This window comes from Bos mutus, chromosome 8 (assembly GCF_027580195.1).
Source record: "Bos mutus isolate GX-2022 chromosome 8, NWIPB_WYAK_1.1, whole genome shotgun sequence".
Lineage (NCBI taxonomy): Eukaryota > Metazoa > Chordata > Mammalia > Artiodactyla > Bovidae > Bos > Bos mutus.
The window spans coordinates 30,653,774-30,675,783 of NC_091624.1; the positions used below are offsets into that span (position 1 = coordinate 30,653,774).

Sequence of the window (22,010 nt, forward strand, 5' to 3'; positions counted from 1 at the left end):
TGTTTGAAGTTGGAGGTTTGAATGTGTTTTTCCTGCTCTGAATGGAATTTCTGGTTGTATTGAAGAACCCGTGGCTTAGTCCCTAATGTATAACAAAACAGTGTTTGAGCCTAGTGTGTCTTCCTCACCCAGCTTTCTCTTGCTTTCTTATGACCTGGGGGAGAAGAGGGCAGAGTTTGGGGTCAAAACATGTGTATTTGTTTCCTAGAAATGAATATTCCCTCCCTTCTGCCTTTTGAAGCAGTGATTATCAGCATCCTGAAGTTCCTTCACGAAACACGAGTATAACGTGAAATCAAGAATAAGCAGAATACGGAATGCTTGGAGTTGATGGCGAACACTCCTCTGTCCTCAGTCCACCCCATTAGGACCAGGATCAATCTGGTTAAGAGTTATAATATATTACACACATTTGCCTTTTCTAGGACTTCAGGATGCATTTGACAGTGACTGGGAATCCGGGAAGATCATGCCAGACAATTACAAAAATGGATCGGATGATGGGGTCCTTGCCTACAAACTCCTGGCACAAACCGGCAGCCGCGATAAGCCCGTTGACGTCAGTCAGGTACTCTCACTGCCCTACACCTTGGGAGCTTCCGAGAGAGGCGTTGAGCAGGGCTTTGGGGCTTTTCATCCCACTGGATAACTGTGTGGCTGCGGGCAAACCACGGTGCCTCACCTTGCTCATCTGTCGAGTGGGGACAAGTGTGTTACTTATCTTCAGAGCAGTTGTCAGAACAAAGTATAGTTGAGGCAGTGCAGATTCTTTCAGATGTTAGACATACTGTGTTGCATACTGTTCTCTTTTGAATTCTAGTCCTTGTTACCATGTCAGTCTTGGTTATATTCAAACTTGGAAAGGTGAGTCAGTTGGGTAGCAGAATTTGAGAGAACGGAAGTTGGGGTGATGGATGGGCTAGGAGAGATTACTAGCAGGATGGGAAGATTTGTTAGGTTTGATTCCTTTGGGTCACTGTGGCATGAGGGGTAGGGGAGGACAGACAGATTGCTCTGTCATGAGTGAGGCAGACGGAAATGCAGATCTTTGGACCCTTCATGGACTCACTGTTATGCTTACCCCCGACGAAAGAAGAGCTGTTCCTGTTTGGTAATCATATTCTCCAGCTGCATTTGCCTCTTGGCTGTGACACTTGGATTCCAGCATATCCCCTCTGATTTCTTGGGCATGCTAGTGAGGGCATTTGGACCCTTCACATTTGAGAGGAGTCCAGTCCCACTCCTGGCTTCCCCAGGTCCTCCTCCCACTGTTCTTTGTAGCTTACTCGCTTCACCTTGAGGCAGAAAACCGTCATGCTAATGATCTTCCCAGCAGCTCTGTTTATTGTCTCCCCATTTTTGCTGGCATTAAAGGTGACAGATTTACAAAGTACATTGTTCAGAGTTACTATGGAGTGTGAACTTAGTGCTTTATGGCCGCATGCAGCATGCTGTCAGGTTTGACAAGGATGCAGGCAGAGAAGTCTGTCTGAGAGATGGCAGGGGGATGCTGGGGGCTGGGTTGGTTTTAGGGACCAGGGACACCGTGGAACAAATGTGATTGGGCCAGGCCGCCAGACATCATTTCCTCTGCCTGGGAGGGAGAAAAGCGTGCTGGGTGCACGGAGGCCGTGTGAGCTGTACTATGTAATTCCAGAGACGGCTTGAAGACATACAGTTGTTACATATCCTGTGGATTAATTGAATCCAGATCCCTGAAATTTAGTTCTCTCCCTCTCCTCCACTTTCTTCCTTTACTCTTTCCCTATTAACTTCTGTCACTGGTGTTTTTCATTTTGTTAAAGATGAAAAGTGTTGGAACCAGGTCTCCATCTGAAGTAAACAGGAAAAAATATGTGCATATGTACATGTGTGTTTGTGTGTATTTGTCTCTGGATGTGTTTCACCTATACAAGGCCCGCAGACCAGCTCTAGAGGGAGCGTAGTATTTATTTGGCTTCCTCTTAGGATGTGGCACATATGCTAAATGTGACCACCTCGCTCAGACTAAGATTCCCAGAAAGACCAAGACTGTGCACCCGTCCCTTCTACTTTCTGGCGATGGACATCTTTTGAATACACAGGTCATAGGAGGCTAGTGTTAGCAAAATTTATACAGATGTTGTTTTATTTTTATAGCTCTCCTCCATTTACTGGGTGGCATTTCCTTCAGTGTTAACAGCAGAGGTTAACTGCACACAGACGTGTATGGGGATTCTTGCCAGGTTTTTTTTCCCCCTTTCCCCTCCTATAAATATGTTTCTCCAGATTGTTCATTCTCTGCCTTGGCTGCAGACACTCTTTTAGCGTTCAGATTTAATTGGTTCAGTCAATTCCTGGGCCATCTGCCGAACTGTGTGTGTGTGTGTATGTGTGTTATAAACATGCCGATTGTTGCATTCTCTGATAAGTGCATTTTAAAAGGAACCAAAGGTGTTCTCATGGGATTTTCTGCACTTGCAAACAGAGACATTCTCTTCTTTGTTGCAAATGCTGGTGCAGTCTCTGCTTCTCTGTAGGCAGGAGTGCATTGACCCCAAGCCCCCACTCTGAAAGTCTCCTGTTCTACCCATTTTGCAGCTGACTAAACGGCGCCTGGTGGATGCAGACGGCATCATTAACCCCAGTGCTTTCTACATCTACCTGACTGCTTGGGTCAGCAACGACCCTGTGGCTTATGCCGCCTCCCAAGCCAACATCCGGCCTCACCGTCCTGAGTGGGTTCATGACAAAGCCGACTACATGCCAGAAACCAGGCTGAGAAGTAAGTAGCCCTCCACTGGACCTGCAAGCTGGTGAGGGCTCCTTGCACCCTGTACTTCCAAGCTCAGTTATAGCCCTCATCCGTTGACACCAATTAGGGTTCAAAAGTGTAAACAGAACAATGTATTTCTTTTAGTTTAAAACTCTGGGAGACAGATGAGGATGTGTAATCAAATACAACTCATGCTCTATCACACTGAGAAATAAGAGTCTCTAATCTCTCTTTGTGCCTTTGACTCTAAAACATCCACCAGGCATCTCTCTTTAATGCCAGCTGTTCCATGTGAAAGTTGGGGACGCCTCCAGGTTGAGTGTTGTTTTACTATTGCAGAGTTTTATCACTGGGGATTATATGTTTATCTTAACTTTGTCAACTCTGGTGTTGAAGGGATTTTTGGCAAGTTGAGTCATTCCTATAAGCCACCAAGCACCTGTACTCTGTCAAAGCTGTTTAAACCGGAGCAGAAAAGTCTGTATACAACAGCATCCTCTTCCTTTCACCTCTCAGCCCCAACTTTGAAAGGTGGTTCTGGATGGATTTAATTTGCATTTATGTTAGAGATATTAGTTGCTTATGCCTTGGGTATGAGGCTGAGGATGGACGTGAGAAAGAAGACAGTCCCTTTGCGAACATGGCTGGAGAGCAGGCGGGTTGTGCTTCCCTGTATCTAAACCTCAGAGCTTGGTGGCAAGCAGCCAAGGCTTGTCTTAATGAAAATTTATAGTTGAGATTATAATAGGGCAAATCATGTTTAGCAAGTCAGCTGAATGACCCCAAAGGGTCTGGAACACACAACGGCAGTAACTAAATGCTTGTTGTGTGAGGATTTCTTCCCCTGCTGCTGAAGACTTAGCATTGCATTAAAAAAGAAGCATGGAAGGTTTAAGTGTGTAAGATCACTAAAAGGATAAGAAAGTTAAGCATTTTTCTCAGTAAAGCATGACTTTCAAGTTATTTTGTTCTCATAAGTGATTAAGTAAAATGGTTTGAACTTAGTATTTTCACTTGTGTCAGTTGAACAGAAAAAAATGTTACCACAATTAAATTCTTAAGTTGTTTAGACCCATTGCAAACAAGGACTGCTTCTAGAAGATTAAAATCTAAGGGTAAATCAATATACAGATCACAGTCACCTCCTCCACCTGCAACCCCCCTCCCCCAAAATCAAAAGTTCAGTATCATTTAAAATTTTTTAAACCAAAGACTGAAACTGTCAAGACCTTAAGACTATCAAGACCATCACTGGTATTGTTTGTCTTTCACGTTGAAAGAAGAGAAGTAAGCAGACTTTCTTGCTGAGTCCTTTCTCTCCTCATTGCACTTACGGAGAATCTGGGGACTCACGTCTGGGAGGCTAACGGTGGGACGCTTGCTGCCTTTTTTCTGCCTTTGGATGAAGCCTGTTTGCCTCTGTCAGTGTTGCCGGGAGCCCCTGACTCCTGGGCCCTCTCCCTGTTGTCTTTCCTGTGCAGTCCCCGCGGCAGAGCCCATCGAATATGCTCAGTTCCCTTTCTACCTCAACGGCCTGCGTGACACCTCGGACTTCGTTGAAGCCATCGAAAAAGTCAGAACCATCTGCAATAACTACACGAGCCTGGGGCTCTCCAGCTACCCCAATGGCTACCCCTTCCTCTTCTGGGAGCAGTACATTGGCCTCCGCCACTGGCTCCTCCTGTCCATCAGCGTGGTGCTGGCCTGCACGTTCCTCGTGTGCGCCGTCTTCCTCCTGAACCCCTGGACGGCCGGGATCATTGTGAGTTGATTCTAAGGGTCTTTGTGGAAGTCAAATTCCTTTCAGCATAGCTCTTTCTGCAGCCGGGAAGTTTTGTTTATGTCTGGGCCTCGGGAGGAGGGTATAGATTGCATCATCCATACTGTATTTATTCTACTGGAGGTGGCGAGGTTCATGCTTAGGTAGAGTCTTTAATGGCCTTAATCTTATGTCTCCTCTCCTATAGCATTAAACTTTTTAGGTAAAGATGGGGGAGTTTTTGAGCACACTTTCCATAATAGAGCTGAGTGTATATTGATACAAACACTCAAAGCATAACTAATTTTTTTTTTATTCAAGTGTCATTTTGTTATGACACCCATACCAAATATAGAGAAGATTCTTCTAAATGGAGGGATAATTAGAGAAGTTGGGACGGTGGTATATGGATAAATCATTTTAGAGATGGTTTTGTGTGGTGTATTTGTTTTAACTCTTAGGGAGAAATGATAAAGTATTGCCAATCTATTTTTTTTACGTTCTTTCACCAAGTATAATGGTTGCAGGTTTGAAGCTAGTTTCGTGTAGAGTCTAATAAAATCATGGCAGTGTTTAAATTCCATGAACTGTGGTATAGCCTTCAAAATGCCAAAATTATAAAAACAGAGACCAGGTCTTGTTTCTGCACCATAAGTCTGTACAGCAGGTATGTTTAAAGGTAAATGTTTAGTCTGTAGGAGTTTTCATGGTACTTAAGCAATTGATGTTATCCATCTTTCATTAGCTTATTAAAAGAAAGCAAAGGGGACTTTTATTGTTCTTGTCTGCTCGCCCTTCACTGCCTGCTGTCCCCCACCCCCAGAAGGAAAGATCATTCTCTCCTTCTCTTGTAAAGTTTATTGTTTTATTTGTATTTTCTCCTCTTTGGCCCAAAAAACTCCAAAGTCCACCTCACGGATTCTTTCCATCTCCCTAGAAATTTTTACAAGGCAGATGAAAGAACGGCAAATAAAAAAAAGCTTTTCCCTGGATTTAACTGTTTGCTTTGTCCACTCCAGTGACTCCACATTTCTTCAGAGTGAAGGGGCTGTAACCTGACCCGCATCAGCTGACCATACGTCCCCTTTCTCCTAAGTCATCCTCACTCAGCCCACAGGCTCTCCAAACAAAAGCAAAGTAACTTCTACGTAAAAGAATATTTATTCAGCCTGTCCTATCAACTTGCTTTAGGATGGAGGGCAAGGCAACCAAAAAAGTTTCAGCTCAGTTACAAGTTGAAGGATGGTCTCTGATGGTTAAGATCAAAACAGAAGGAAACGCCTCGTTTTAAACTATATTAAATTTGTAGCCAGCAATAAGTACATATCTGTATAACTCTTTATAGATCACACTCATGGAATAGTTTGGAAAGAATTTTTGCAACACCCAGAGTGTGTTTGTGCCCAGCCACTCATCCTGTGTTTTTTTTAAAAGGTGACAGTCTTGGCTTTGATGACAGTTGAGCTCTTTGGCATGATGGGCCTCATTGGAATCAAGCTGAGTGCCGTGCCTGTGGTCATCTTGATTGCTTCCGTCGGCATTGGAGTGGAATTCACTGTTCATGTCGCTCTGGTATGGGAGATAGTTTCAGTGAAAGCTGTGAAAAGGCAACCTATTTCCTCAAGCTCGTTTAGTTTACAAGTTGGGAACCTTTTCATTTTCTCCACCATCAAGGAGCACATCTGACACATCACAGCAAAAGGCTTGGGAGCACAGACACTCCCCAGGAGTGGCTGCAGTTCAGCTGGACTCCTTTCCCTCTGAGGGAATCTAAGAAGCAGGTCATCAAAGGTGGACGTTAGCTGGGCCATGTCAGCAGTAGACTGTGTCCTCGGTGTGTCCAAGTGGGCCCAGAAGGGTTCTGCTTATTTGGTGGTGTCAGTTGTGTCACGGGTCCTAAAGGTGTCAGCTGTTCCTAGACAGATGTTATATGAGTATGTGTGTGCACAAATACATAGTTTTTAAAACCACAGTAATGAAGCGGGAATAACATGAGACCACACTCGCAGGCATGGCGGGCGGGCATAGTTGAGAGTGAAGTGAATTGGCAGCTAAGGAAATACCCTGGGGCTAATGAACTCCCCATCTGAGCACCACCCCCCACCCCAGTTCCTTCGACCTCCCAGCCTCCAAATTCATGACAACAGAACATAAAAGAACTAGTGTTGCTCTCCATAGGAATCTCTCCCCTCTCTCTGTGGGCCCAGTCTTGTGAAAAAGGAGGGTAAACTTCAAGAGGAGTCTAATCCATGAGACAAGTCCTTCGTATACATTTATCAGAGAATTATTTAAAAGCCCCACAGTGATGTGTAAATTGTGCTCCATCCACACTTGTGTTTATAGCCTAAGACCTTGGGTTTACATAGGCATTCAGTAAATACTTGTTGACTGAATAAATACTGATGTTTGGAATCCTTGGCCAGGAAACCTCGCACTGGACTTGGATCAGATTACTTTTAGCCTTGCTTTTGCAGTCTCTAGCATTGGGCTCAACACATGGCCTCTGTGTGTCTACACACTGTCTACTACTTTCTATTGTCCTCTTTCAGGGCCATATTTATGCTACTTAGGGATTATAAACTTTTGTATTTCAGAAAGAATGTTCTGTTGCAGTTAACCTGTTCTTCCCCCAGTGTATAATAAAATGGTAATAATATAGAAACAGTTCTCTAAATTTTGAGCCTACCCAAATTGCTTTCCTCAGTTGAGCTGGGAAGAAGGAGAGGGGATTTTTAGAAAGAAGAGCTTAGAACTTAGAAAACACATAATATCATTTCTTTGAAAAATGAGAAAAATTTATATATGAGCTAAAAATCCACAAATCATTTTATTCTGTTGTGAATGAAAACCACTCTTTTTGGTGGCTATCATTACAGACAAGGGTGGTCCTAGATCAGATTTTTGTGGTGGAAATGCTTAATATCTTTTCTTAAACTGTTGCAGCACCCTGGGTCTCTGAGGTAGTAGGAACATAAATATCCATACCAGTGTTGAATAAACAATGAAGGAACGCCTCTACTCCTCATGCAAGATTTAATCTTGAGAATGTAAGGAGTCTCAAGAGCCAACTTGGCTTTGTGCTGCTAGCCCAAGTCTTCATCAAGAGACTATCCACACACAGGACATGGCATTCTTACCACATCCTGTATGTGAAAGTCATCAAAGGATCAGTGGGCATCTGGCAGTTTATTGTTCCAGTAGCATAAGTTGTATGCAAGAAGATCAACTCAATTCTGGCGCTTATGGCCTCATGGCCCAAATACAGCACAGACAGCATGGTTCCAGACCATTTTAGTGCTTTCCTCTCAGGAGAAAAAGATAACCACTTTGACCCTAAAGTCTCCTCAACTCTGAAAGAGCATCACTTACATAGACCCCACTTTAGAGAAAAGTAATACACCTTGGTACACTTGTGTGTAGTTTTATTTCTTCATCCATTAAGCAGTCCTTAATGGACATGTCTTTCCCCAAGACGCATATGCCACCTGCAAGGGCTCCAGGCCCTCTTCTCAGCATCCCAGAGCAGCCTGCACTTTCAGAGAGCAAGCTTGTACCAGGCTCGGCCCTCCCTGTTAGGTCCCACTGAGGGGAACAGGCAGGGTGTAATAGTAACTAACCCACATTAAAATGGTCTTGGGTCATACTCTCAAGCCAATAGTGTGATATACCAAGACCTACATAAGGTTTCCATTTGGTATCAACAATGCCCTTGACCTAGAAGACCTAGAGAACACAAAAGAGCTGGACATGTCCACCCATATTTAGAACAGGCTTGATTGAATTTCTTGTGATATGTTAATAGTACTTACATGTCCTACATATTAGTCTGAACACAGTGACAGAAATTCTAACCTCAGTATAATCATGAGGAAATACGTACTTGGCACCTTGGTGCTAAGCCCATTTTAAAGTAAGATCTTGACCTTTCAAAAAATCGGGAGAAATGCTGTTGCTTTCACAACTAGAGATCTCCCATGTGAATAATGTAAGATCGCTCACATGGGGAGTGAACTCAAGGGTGAGTGACAGTGAAAAGAAGGGAACATTTTGCTCATTTTTATATAGTTTTGGCATCGTTTTTAAATTTAAAGTAAATACGCTTTCCATCTTTTTTGTTGTTGTTCAAGATTTACATCAACACCAAATACAATCCATTATTATTAACAGGTCAATTTAGTGTAAGCCTAGATTTAGCCAAGATGAGCAACCCCAATTAAAGATTCCAATAGCTAGACAGTAAGATCTGAGGGGTACAGTGGAGTCAGATGAAACCGGCTTATAGCATTTAAGACGAAGCTGGCCACTGACTAAATGAAATCCAGGAATCTGATCACCCGAACTCTCATTGTGCAGGCCTTTCTAACAGCCATTGGCGACAAGAACCGAAGGGCCGTGCTCGCCCTGGAGCACATGTTTGCGCCTGTTCTCGATGGTGCCGTTTCCACTCTACTGGGAGTGCTGATGCTTGCAGGATCTGAATTTGATTTCATTGTCAGGTAAGCCTTGTTTTCTAATGTGTTCTCTGTAACTTATTTCCTTTTGTCTCTGAGCGATTGCAGCTTGTCTTCATTGTGACTCTACTTCCTACTGAGCCTCCCCCCGCCACAGCTTTACTGAGGAATAATTGACAAAAATTGTATGTATTTATGGAGTGCAACATGGTGTTTTGATATACATATATATTGTAAAGTGATGATTGTCACAATCTGTGACTCCACTTGCTTTTGAGTTTATTAACTCCAAGGTGGCACAGTGGTAAAGGATCCACCTGCCAGTGCAGACGCTGCAAGAGACTTGGGTTTGATCCTCGGGTCGGGAAGATCCCCGGGAGTAGGAAATGGCAACCCACTCCAGTATTCCTTGCCTGGAACATTCCATGGACAGAGGAGCCTGGCAGGCTGCAGTGTGTGGGATTGCAAAGAGTCGGATGCGACTGAACACGCATGCACACGCTGAGAGGCATAAGAACAGGCTCTCTTCTAGAGCTGTTTTGGGGAATATCCTGAGGACAAAAGATGGAGGGTTTGAGGCAGCTCTGCAGCTTGACACCACATCCCAGCTCTTGGTATTAAGGTTAGACATATCAACAGAAGGAAATGACCTGGTGCCCTTTGACTGACTAAGTTTGACCTTCCATTGGCCTTCAAAACTGCAGAGAGGAAAACACGCAGATACCTAAAATTTTCAGAAATTTTATTCTTTTAAGAAGTGAAGACAGCATACCTTGATTTCATGTTCAAGTTCCTTACAGTAAGATTTAAGAAACATTTACTGTGTGACTTTGGTGTCAAATTTTTAAAATCCAAGCCTCATTTGGATACATCTTTCTATTTGGATTTCATGGCAAGCAGTTTCTGATGAATTTATTTAAGGACTTGACTTTGTGAAGTATGAAAGGAGAGCAAGTTTTCCTTTTGAAAAGAATTTGAGAACTACAGGGAGAGACCATTTTCTTCTCTGAAGAGCCTCCACAGCTTTTTTAAACAGCTGCTCTTAGATGTAACCCTGCTGCTCTGTGGAGGGTCGAGGCCAGAATCATCAATAAGTAAAAGATAGTCCAGAATTAGGACCATAGTAAAGCAGAATGAAATGTGAGAAATGACTGGATTGTTAGGCACACTTTGGTAATCTGGAGAGAGAATCTAAACCGGCTTTCCTAGTGTGTATGTTGTAATAGGACTTTCAATTCCAAGTGAAAAAAAGAGGATTTTAAGGATTTTAAATTGTAGCCAAAGTTTCTTTATTACGAAAGACGATAGGTCCTTGGCATCATTATGGAGATGTAGCCTTCCTAGAATGAGTGCCAGGGTTGGCTCACTGTCGTTTGAGTGGAGAGTGAGTGGAGAGGTGTAAACCAGTACTTCTCAAACTATAATGTGCTCGTGAATCTCTGTAAATGCAGATCAGACTTCATCGGGGGTGGGGAGCGGGATCTGAGTTATTAGCCAGCTCCCAGGTGATGGCCCTGTTGCTGATCTCTCAGCACAGAGGATTGATCCATTAGCAAGCCAATTAGTACACCTCGTTGGCTAGCATCAGGTAGATATATATGCCTAAACTAGAAGAAGGTTTTGGTCTGGGTTTTGTTTTTTTTTTTTTTTTTGGGGGGGGGGGGTTTTGTTTTGAGCTCTTAATTTGATGTTGACTTTTCCTTTATTTGAGCATTAGTAGTTGTTTCTCTATGATGTACAAACGCTACATCCAGGAAAGATTCTTTTGTGTAATTTCTCATTCAACACTATGGTGAACACCTCATAAGTGCCATTTCACACACCAGCACAGCAGTAACGTTGTCCTTGTCCCCCTCTACATAGCTATGGTCTATGGCGGAGAGAGACAAGGTCACAAGCAATTCAAAACCATGGGAAACAGAGTGTGATGGGATCTCAAAGGATCTAACTCAGCCTTGTTGGGGGATGCCAGGGGAGCAACAGAGAAGAAACTTAGCCTGATTAGAGCAACCATCTGGGACCTGGGTGGAGGGCAGGATCCCAACTCTCTCATCTAACCCATGGCTTCTTGTTCTCTCCCAGAGATAGCAGGGCTCTTATTTCAAGCACTTAAAAGGGCTTCCCATTTTCTAGAACTGGATGGATTAACCTGATAAAGCCCTCACTGAGGTCGACTAAATGAGCAGACATTGTATACACTAAGCCGTCAGAAATCTAATTGGTCTGTTTATTCTACCGTTAGATGGATGGGATGCAAATGTCTTAATGCCTGCTGCTGATATATGCCTAAACCTAAAGTTCCAGGAGTTTACATTAGTGCAAGACATCGGCTGCTTGGTTTTACTAATGCAGCTCAGAAGTTTCTAGTGTTTACAATAGCTGCGAGGTATTTGTATTTTTATAGAGATTCTCTTTCCTTTCATCTAAGGGCGAAACATATATAGGCACAGTGAAGCTTGGAGCCTGTTCCGTTTTATGATCAAGAGGACCATTAACATATAGATATCTTGCCCTCCCTCTTCCCAGAACATCCTGAGCTCTCCCCCACCCCAGCCCCCTTCCAGCAAAACTGCCCTAGAAACCGATAGTTAGAGAAACACATGCTTGCGTGTAGCCTTCTGCCTCCAGCTGTGTGGAACATCCGCCAGCCACCCTCCCTGGCTGACAGGTTCACCTTGGTATTCGTGAAGGATCCCAGACCTTAGCCCTCAATGGTGGGAAAGCAGGGCCACTTGTGCACTCTCCTCTTCTTCATGGTGCTGCGGCCTTTATGTCTGAATTGGCTGACGCAAAACAAGAGTATTCAGAGATGCTAAATTGTTCAACAAAAGATTGGCCAGCAGAGCAACCCGTCATTGTGGACCGCCCTCCCCCGAAAATGCCCCAGCAACCACAGAATGGGCAGTGTTTTCTTTGCGGAAAGCTGGTTCCAGTGTTCTAAAAAGGTCGCAGTTGGAGCTATTTGGTAAAACTGGAACTCACAGAATTCTAGGCAGAAAGTTGTGGTTAATGAAAGCCCAGGGAAAGCCTTACCTGATACACTGGAGACTTAATTAGAGATTCTGCTCTAAGATGCAGAAGCATTTCACAGTGGATTAGCTGCCTGCAGAAGTGGGCTGCTTTTCCTCCTGGGCTAAATTGTTTAAATTCTACACCCTTCACTTCATTTGTTTGCTTCTGCTGGGTTTTCGTGAACGGGGCCCCTCTGCATTGTATTTGTGCTTTCAGTCTGCTCAGCCATTCAGTTCACATTCCATATTTTTGTGTTTGTGTAACACATTCATAAATAACATTACATGCCATGAGATTTCAGCAAATTAACAACCTAATTTTTTTTTTTCTTCCCTTCATGAACTAACACTTTGGGTTGTGGAATGCAGTCCTCAAAGTCAGAAGGTTAAAAGAAAAACGAAAGTAATCCTGTGCTGGGTTTGAACTGAAGTTTTGTAACAGCCTTTTCACTGGTGTGGGTTTTGTTCATTTTTGGCTCTGACATTTGGGCACATGAAGGGTACCTTAATTCACTTGCCATGGTAAATGTTCCTGTTTCCCTTTTATGTTTAAGGTACTTCTTTGCTGTCCTGGCAATCCTAACAATCCTGGGTGTTCTCAATGGACTAGTTTTGCTGCCAGTCCTTTTGTCCTTCTTCGGACCGTATCCTGAGGTCAGTAATCGTTGCTGGCGTCATGTGCAGCCCACAGGCCATCTGTATGCTGTTTTTCCTGGTGTCGGTCTTAATTTAGATATTTACGCTTTATCCCCATTTTCTGGTTGTTTACTTTTTCAGCAAACAACTCAATAACTATAGCCTTTTTTCTCTTCAGTTTATTAGTGTTGGAGGATGTTGTGTTGGTTTGGTTTAGGTTGCTTTTATTTTGGTTTTTTGAAACCTGGTGATTGGCAACCTAAGTGTTATAGGTCTCTATCAATAAAGCATTTTCCACTCAAGATGAATATCTGGGTTTGAACAGGAGTGAAAAGGGCATAACCTGCCTTTCCAGTGTGTGAAAGCAGAGGGCAGTCCTTTTGCTCCATCTGTCATGCCCAAGGGTCCTCTAAGTGGCAAGGATTGGGCTAAGTGAATACAGAGTAGTGTGGGAGGCCAGGAGGGGGAGTGAGGGAGGGCAGCGACCCCTGAACAGTACTGTGTTTTGAACCTTGAGTGTAGCTCCCAGGTAAATGGATGATAACATACCTGACATACGGAATCCCCTTAAATAGGTGTCTCCAGCCAATGGGCTGAACCGGCTGCCCACACCTTCTCCTGAGCCACCCCCCAGCGTGGTCCGGTTTGCTGTGCCCGCCGGTCACACAAACAACGGGTCTGATTCCTCTGACTCGGAGTACAGTTCTCAGACGACCGTGTCAGGCATCAGTGAGGAGCTGCGGCACTATGAGGCCCAGCAGGGTGCTGGGGCCCTGCCCACCAAGTGATCGTGGAAGCCACAGAAAACCCTGTCTTCGCCCGCTCCACTGTAAGTCACAAGTCACCCCAGGAGGCAGCCCCTGCCTGCTCTGAACAGCAAAACACAGGATGCCAAAAAAAAAAAAGTATAGGTTAGGTAGAATCATACTATAGAAATGTCAATTTCATATGGTTGTATCTCATATGGATTGAAAAGGGCAGGGGCCAGTATTGGAAACTACACAAAGTATCCATCAGCATATATCTTGTTTAAGAACCAGAGGTAAAGCATACCTTGCTTCCCTACCCACCCTCCCACCCTTATTTTAAAGTTACATAAATTTTAGGATGATACTTATTTTAAAATATAATGGTATTTTTATTGCCAGCAGAAGTTATTTTTTTCCCTTCCACCTCTGTTACCTTTAATTGCCCTTAGTATAAAATTACTTCAATCACTATTGTCTGAGACTTCACCAGAAGCTTTTATGGCTCCAAGCTTGCATTCTGTGTGGCTGGAAGGAGCGGAGAAGCTGAGAACCAGCCTTCAGTAATTCAGGAAAACCATGAGCGGCCCAGGAGCCTCTCCTCAGAGGCTCGGAGAGCCCCAGCTACATTCTCCCCTCTCTGTACTCCCTAGGATGTTCTCAGCCCCCCAGGCCTGGAGCACAGCACACAAAACCCAAGGAAGGTTCTAAGGCTAATGTTGCTCCAACTGGGGGCCTCCTGCTGTCCCTCCAGGAAATGGGTATTCCAGTCCCAGGCCGGAGCTGCCCTTCCATGAAAGAGAGAGAGGCCAACCAAATAACCTAAATTTTCCTCCTCTTACCCCCCGTGACGATGCCTGCTGAGCTGCAGTGTGAATCTGGTTTTGTTCAGCGGGAGCCTAAAAATAGGTACAAGCTGAACGACTTTGAAGTTGGTCACGGTCCTTTTGATTGATGTGGCCACTGTGTTGCTCCGTGCTTTGTATAGAGACCCAGAAACCAGATTCCTAACAACAGGACAGAGCAGTGCTGCCCCATAGAACTTCTGTGACAATGCAAATGCTCTCTCTGCCTGCACTCTCCCGTGCAGCAGCCACTGCCCACATGTGGCTGTTGAGCACTTGAAATGTGGCTACTGTGACTAAGGGGCTGAAATTTTAATTTTAGTTAACTTAAATGTAAATAGCCATATTCAACAGTGTAGGTATAGACAGTCCTGGCAACGTCCTGCGTGTGGGTGAGCCAGGGCCAGGCACTTGGCAGTTTTAGAAGAAGAGGAACTCCAGATCTGACTACCCAGCAGGGTGGGGTGGCAGACTATGGGAGGGAGGCAGCTGGATGCTTAGACCACAGCCCTGCATTTATGGGCTGCAGCCCTATGCATCCAGCCAGCTGTGCCGGAGAAAGCCTACACGCAGGGTCCAAGTAGGGCGCTCCTCTGGCCCGTTGTTGAGGTTCAAAGAGAATGGGTTTTTCGTCTGTGGGTAGAAGGCCCTTGTTAGCTCCCCAGGGCACTCCCAGCCACTTGTGGGGTTGACTGAGCTCTAGTTCAGAAAGAGCTGTGTGTGGGTGGCCAGGCAGGAGCCAGAGCCAAGAAAGAAGAGGGGGCTGGAACAGCAGGGGGTGGCGCCCAGCCTGGGGTTAGCACTGGGCCTGTTTCAACCTGCCCTTGCCCTCTGTAGGTGGTCCATCCTGAACCGAGGCATCACCCACCCTCAAATCCTCGACAGCAGTCCCACCTGGACTCAAGGACCCTGCCACCTGGACAGCCAGGACAGCAGCCCAGAAGAGAAACCCCCAGAGAATGCTTGAGGGCGCCTCCATATAAACCGCGCAGAGACGCTTTCGAAATTTCTACTGAAGGGCATTCTGGCCCTAGTAATAGGGACCGCACGGGCCCCCGGGGAGCCCGTTCTCACAACCCTCGGCATCACAACCCAGCGTTCACTGCCATGGGCAGCTCCATGCCCAGCTACTGCCAGCCCATTACCACCGTGACGGCCTCGGCGTCCGTGACTGTTGCCGTGCATCCTCCGCCCGCCCCTGGGCCTGGGCCCAGTAGGAACCCCCGAAGCGGGCTTTGCCCAGGCTACGAGGACTACCCCGAGACTGACCACGGGCTGTTTGAGGACCCCCATGTGCCTTTTAATGTCCGGTGTGAGAGGAGGGAACCCAAGGTGGAGGTCATTGAGCTGCAGGACGTGGAATGTGAGGAGAGACGCCACGGCAGCAGCTCCAACTGAGGTGGGCGGGGTCGGCGGGAAGGTGGGCGGGGCTCTTCAGTGGTCCCTCAGCTTCCATGGAGACGTGGGTTTGATCTCTGGGTGGGGAAGACCCTGTGAAATAGGAAATGGCAACCCACTACAGTTTTCCTGCTTGGAAAATTCCATAAGCAGAGGAGCCTGGCGGGCTACAGACCATAGCGTTCCGAAGTTGGACACAACTGAGCACGCATGCTCTCCGGGACTAGAGGGCTGCAGACAGAGTAACCTCTTAACCTACAGACAGGGCTTCCTGTTCAAGCTTAGTCATCCTTGGAGAATCAGTGGAATTCTAAATCGGGTCTGTCCCTTACTGGGCTTCCCTGATGGCTCAGAGGATAAAGTGTCTGTCTGCAATGCGGGAGACCTGGGTTCGAACCCCCGGTTGGGAAGATCCCCTGGAGAAGGAAATGGCAACCCACTCCAGTACTCTTGCCCGGAAAACTCCACGGAGGAGCCTGGTAGGCTGCAGTCCATGGGATCATAGAGAGTCGCACGTGACTGAGCAACTTCACTTCTCACTTCACTTACTGTAAGCTTACAGAGGGGGAAGGTGTTGGTGCATCTCAACAATAATATTGATCGCTGCCCCTTCACCTCTTTTTCCGTCTTCTAATGCCATATAGCAGCTGTGTCTGATGAACACACATCACAAAATGACCACATCCCTGTCCCCAGCCCCAGATCGAGGAAGGGATCATAATCTGCCCCTGGAAGCCCCTCATGCCCTCACCCCAGCCCCCACCATCCTGATTTCTATACCTCAGACTTATTTTGCCTGTGTTTGTGTTTTATAAATATGAACTCATAGACCTGTTACTTTATTTGACTTCCTTTTTTCTTTAAAGGGTGAGTAAAATCTGAAGCAAAGAGGCCAAAGATTGGAAGCCCCTCCCTACCCCTACCCCACCCCACCAGAACTGCTTGAAGAGAAACGTGGAATTAGAAAGGTGTGCTGTGCCAGAGAGCAGTTCATCGTTACTGTAACCGATTGTATTATTTTGTGAAATATTTCTATAAATATTTAAGAGGTGTACACATATGTAACATACGAAGGAATGGATGTAAAGTAGTGTGATTTACTGGGGTTTCCCCACTCCTGCCTCCAGAGTGGGCAGTGGGGGGATCACAGAGGGGCCCTCCCTGTGTGTACATTGGTCTCTGTGCCACAGCCAAGCTTAACTTAGTCTTAAATTTCAGCATATTGTTGCTGCTGCTTAAATATTGTATAATTTACCTGTATAATTCTATGCAAATATTGCTTATGTAATAGGATTATTTTGTAAAGGTTTCTGTTTAAAATATTTTAAATTTGCATATCACAACCCTGTGGTAGTATGAAATGTTACTGTTAACTTCCAAACACGCTATGCGTGATAATTTTGTTGTTTAATGAGCAGATATGAAGAAAGCACGTTAACCCCGATGGCTTCTCTAGGTGTAGTTGGGTGCGATTCTCCTGTTTGGCTGTGTGTGTGAACACGTGTGTGATTTCCTAATGTACTGTACTGTGATTTTTTTTTTCTTTTTTTTGTTTCTTTTTACTATCTGTAACCTTTGGTGGGCTCTACCTTAGGCCGAAGAGTCAGGATATTTCTAGTGCTAGTGGTGGTGGAGGGCTAGCCCTAAACATCGCCTTATCCTTTTGCCAGATTTGCTTCAAGTTCAGGGCATCTCTTAAGATCATTGGCTGCCATCCAGACACCCCAGCTCATGCTTCAGAGGAGATGAGTTCCTTTGCATGGACCATTGTGGTGTATGTTGGAACCTCAGGGTACAGAGTTCACACCTCTTCATCTTCATTGGTATTAAAACCTAGAAAAATTGCCTCGTGGGAGCCTCAGCTGGGCTGTGAGCATATCCTCTAAGTATGCAGCCTTCATTATACCTCTCTTGGAACCAACACACAGCGCACACACACACACACACACACGCGCGCGCGTGCGCGCACACACACACCACCACCACCACCACCACCACCACCACCACCACCCAAGTTTAAGAGTGGATTATAAGTCTTTTGGAGACAGCGACCTCTTAATTCTGGGTCTACAATTAGCCCAGAAGTGATGTTTTGAGTCCCTACAATTTAAACTCCCTCTTTTGCTAAATTGCACAGTTGGTTGGGGCTTTCTGGATTTGTTTGCATCCTCTATATAGTGAGCATCCAATATGGTGGTATGGAGTCAGAAATTCTACAGGATATGAGCTTCAGAAGGATGATTCTCCACTTGTTAATACTAACATTATAGGTGCACGCTTCCTAAAGTAACTCATCTCCCTCCTCTCACCATCATTAGTACATTTATTGAAGACTAGGAAGATGCTAATTGCATACCACCCTCCCCCTCAATGAAGAATGTATATAGAGATATGTCTCTCAACCAGGCATTATTTTAAAAGATTTGCTTCCATATCAATTCTGTTGCCTTGCTCTGAGGTTTGGTCTTCCCGGGCTCTCAGCCAGAGACCAGCAAGTGTTGGGAAGCACTTGGTACCCAGACTAAGCTACTGTAGGAGTGCACACATGGCAGCTCCCATTATGCCTCCTGTTTTACATGGAAAATGTTCATCGAAAGGCAACAGCCCCCAGTAGTACCCGCAGTGTAGTGACCTCAGACTCTCAAACTCGCCACTAGACCGTGGCTGCCAGATGTATGTGTTACTATGCCAGGGGCCCCATGGCCCCACTGCTACTGTTGGTGCCTCTGTCAGCTACACTGTCTACCTAACACTAGGCTCTGCTCAGAAAACATATATCCTGCGTTCAGGAGAGAGATGATGCAGAATGCAGAGGTCTGCTTCCCTCTGGCTCGAGGCATGCCTCGCTCCTTTCCTGAGCCCAGCTTGTGTGGTGCGTGACTGCTTGCTTGGCCCCTGCTTTCTGCACAGCATAGAACTTTCTCCGATAGTCACATTGGCAAAGGGAGAACTCGGGGGCTGGCAGACAACCAGAATTTCTCTCTCTCTTTTATAAAATAGTTTTATTTTGTCTGTCTTGTTTGTTCATTTGGATGTTTTAATTTTTTTTTAAAATCTTTGCTGATATTTATAATTTTGTATCATAAGAATGTTTTCCTACAGTATTTGTCATGCCAGTTTATAACAGAAAAATGCAGGGATTTTATTTCTATTGGAAACACTATTACAGCTATGTTTTACTTTTGAACAGAATTTTTATTTGTATAGAGTGCTTACTAATGTTAAATAGTTCAGAGTATATAACATTTTCATTAAGGACTCATGGTAGGTTTTAGTGTAAGGAGTTTAAAGGAAATATTCAAACTGGGTCTCATTGTCTGCCAATTTTGGCAGGAATGGGTTTGTGTCATTTCAATTACAAAGATAAAAGTATGCCATATAATTTATTTATATGAAAATTTATTTTTGTAGTGTACATAGTAGTCATCAAGTCTTTTGACAGAAGTATATTTTTAAAGAATTTATATGTGATGAATCCATAATGTCTGGAACTTTGCTGAGACATGAGTGGGGCACACTTTTCATTGTAAAGTACAGCAAGGAAAAGAAAATGTCTTAACAGTGTTAAGAGAGTGAGATTGAGTGAATATTCATGCAGTTGTGGGATGTGTTGTATTAGTTACAATTTGTGACCTAGTGTGGTTCTCATTTTAAACCTCGGAAGGCAAAAATGTACAAACTCTCTAAATATTAATGTTCAAACACTGATAGAAATTCTAACATGAATAAAAAATAATATAACTTGTTGGTTATGTCTTTGTTTGTGGAATGTTTTTTAATTAGAATGTCTTACAAAGGCAGCATGTCAGGTCATCATAAACTTTGTTGTTTTTGTCTGACTAACCTCGTTAAATACTCATTTTTGTTCTTCATGGAGGAATTATTGACATAGGAGGAGTTCTACATTTTTATTTTCTGTCACCAGGAAACCTCCTAAATTACCCTTCAAAATGATCCCTACTGTCATCTCTTAGCCTTTTTAAAATTTTGTGTGTGTGTGTGATGCCTAATAATTAGAGGGAATATTTATAAATCCAATTTAATGATTATTAAAGGAAGATATCATATTTAAAAACAGTATAGCTAACAATATGGGACTGAACATGATACAAAGTATTTTTTCTGAGTATTTATCAGATGATTATACTCTGTCTTCATCATGTTCTTGTTCAATTACTAAGTCATACCCAACTCTTTGCAACCCATTTTTCTTCATCATAGGGCTGGAGAAAAGTAAGACTAGAAATAGCATCCTCATTTTACAGCCGAAAGCAGGGAGTGGTGGGAAGAACTCAAATTACTATCAGCGTATGGTGAGGGGTCAGCAGACTACAGCCTGTGGGCCACCTGTTTATATAAAGATTTATCAGAAGACACACACACCCACGCATGTAGAGATTGTCCACTTCCACTTACCAGCTACATCAGCAGAGTCGAATAGTTGCAGCACAGACCATACGGCCTGCTAAGCCTAAAATATTTACTAACTGGCCCTTAAGAAAGCATTTGCTGACCTATCTTAAGGTTACCATAGCCCAGTGTTGCTCACATGGGGTGCCTGGATCGGCAGCACTCACATGCTTTGGAAGTTTACTAGAAAAGCAGATCTTCAGGGCCACCCCAGACCTACTGAGTCAGAATCTTGGGACTGAAGCCCAGGAATCTGTGCTTTCATAAGCTGTCCTGGTGGTTCTGATGCACCAGCGAAGGCGATCTCTAAATTCCTTCCAGCTGAATGTGGCCTTGGTTCTATAATTTGACTCGGGCTGCATGGCCAATGCAGGCCAGATCTGGAAGCAGCGTAGGGATCCTGACTCTGTGTGGTCTTTCCACAAAAACACATGTTCGTCTGTGGGAGAGTGGAGGCCTGTGAACTCTGCGTTTGTGCCTGAGAGTCAAGAGACAAATTTGCTTTTCAGTGCTCTGCCGCAGCCGTGGGGCAGTGGAGGGCTGGGGAAGGGAGAGGTCCACGCCAGGCCAGACCCTCTCCCACCCTTCCCACTAAGAGGGCTCCAGCTGACCCACTGACTTGGGCAAGTTATTTGAAACTTCAGGGCCTCTGTGGCCTTGTCTGTATATAAATGCACGTCCCTCATAGACTTCTGAAGGTTGAAAACAATGTTGTGAAGAGGTCTGGACCAGAGGGGACAGGAAGAGTCAACTGAAAGAATCAGAAACAACCTCTGGACCTCACACTGAGTTTGGTTCAATCACCACCTTTGGCCTCCAGGGCAACATGGGCCCTCTCGTGTATACAGTGTGAGAGCAGCTAGGGAAAGGTTTTCAGGTGAACAGTAAACTGACCAGGGAATAATACAATGTCCTCTTTAATGGATACTTTACCTGGGGAGGGGGGAGGGGGGGTGGATCATAAAATATTAAGCAGCGTTTTATATCTTATATAATCTCATCTTCTACCTCAGGGGTAAAGTTCATACAAAATGCTCGCTTGGTTCATTCAGAAGTCATGGGGAATCTGTACTCCCTGAAACCGAGCATGTAAAAGACTAATTACATTAATTGGGATTCAAATTGAGAGACACTTTCTTTTCAATGTGTTTTTTATACCACTAAAATGACCGTTCACTGCCATCTAATTTTATATTCTTTATAAATTACATATACCTAAGTCAGCTAACTTAGTTTTTCATATTGGCCTAATATTTAATCAGATTTGTGTCCCCAAATCCACCGTATTTATTCAGGACTTAGGTAAACATAAGGCCCCATTTTTTTTGGCACGACAGACATATTTAACAGCTTCAGGAATGCTGCATGCTGCTAAATTTCGGGCAGCAGCCACATTGATGTAAAGGCAGGTGTTTCATTTTTGGTAACTGGTAATTGACCTCCCAAAACGAGAAGTGGAGATGGCCTATTAATCATCCAAAAAGAATATTTGCCAAGTTTTAATTACTTTTAATGAAGGCTGCACCTAATGAAAACATGCCTTGAACACAAATCTGTTAAATTGTTCACGTTGTCAATATGGAAGGCATGTTTGACATCTTTTCTGCATAGGTTCCCTGCTAAGAAATTACAATAACTGCCATAATAAGGATCTTGAAAGGACATTCTGGTCTGTTGGGAACATGGCGGACCTCAGGAAAACAGAGGGACCCAGGGAACTCTGCTACAAAAAGAAGTGACCAATAGAGATATCCCCAACTCAGCTTGATGTGGCCAAAGCAATAAATTCTACATGGCAGTGTTACTATCATTGGTTTATGCCTTCTCCTTAGGGGTTTCCTTTCTTTGGACAAAAGTAATGAGACCTTTCAGCCAAGATGCTGTGAAGGGAACCACATTGTAGAGGCAGCATTTGCCTGAGAATGAGACACCCCAGCAAGCAGATCAAGAAGAAGCAACCACAGCCAGATCTTTCTCAAAGTCAGTTAAATCCCTTTAC

General features: G+C 44.5%; 1 protein-coding gene across 1 annotated transcript in view; it reads left to right on the forward strand.

The window, feature by feature from the left end:
* PTCH1 (patched 1) overlaps positions 1 to 19,353 on the forward strand; it is a 62,065-nt gene extending 42,712 nt beyond the window's left edge. Inside the window, 10 exon segments of the mRNA XM_005895843.2 lie at positions 426 to 568; positions 2,581 to 2,764; positions 4,237 to 4,517; positions 5,949 to 6,086; positions 8,868 to 9,010; positions 12,531 to 12,630; positions 13,188 to 13,377; positions 13,380 to 13,441; positions 15,041 to 15,602; positions 16,468 to 19,353. Coding sequence (XP_005895905.2) covers positions 426 to 568; positions 2,581 to 2,764; positions 4,237 to 4,517; positions 5,949 to 6,086; positions 8,868 to 9,010; positions 12,531 to 12,630; positions 13,188 to 13,377; positions 13,380 to 13,441; positions 15,041 to 15,601 — 1,802 coding nt within the window. The 3' untranslated portion in view covers position 15,602; positions 16,468 to 19,353.
* The last annotated feature ends 2,657 nt before the right edge of the window (positions 19,354 to 22,010 follow it).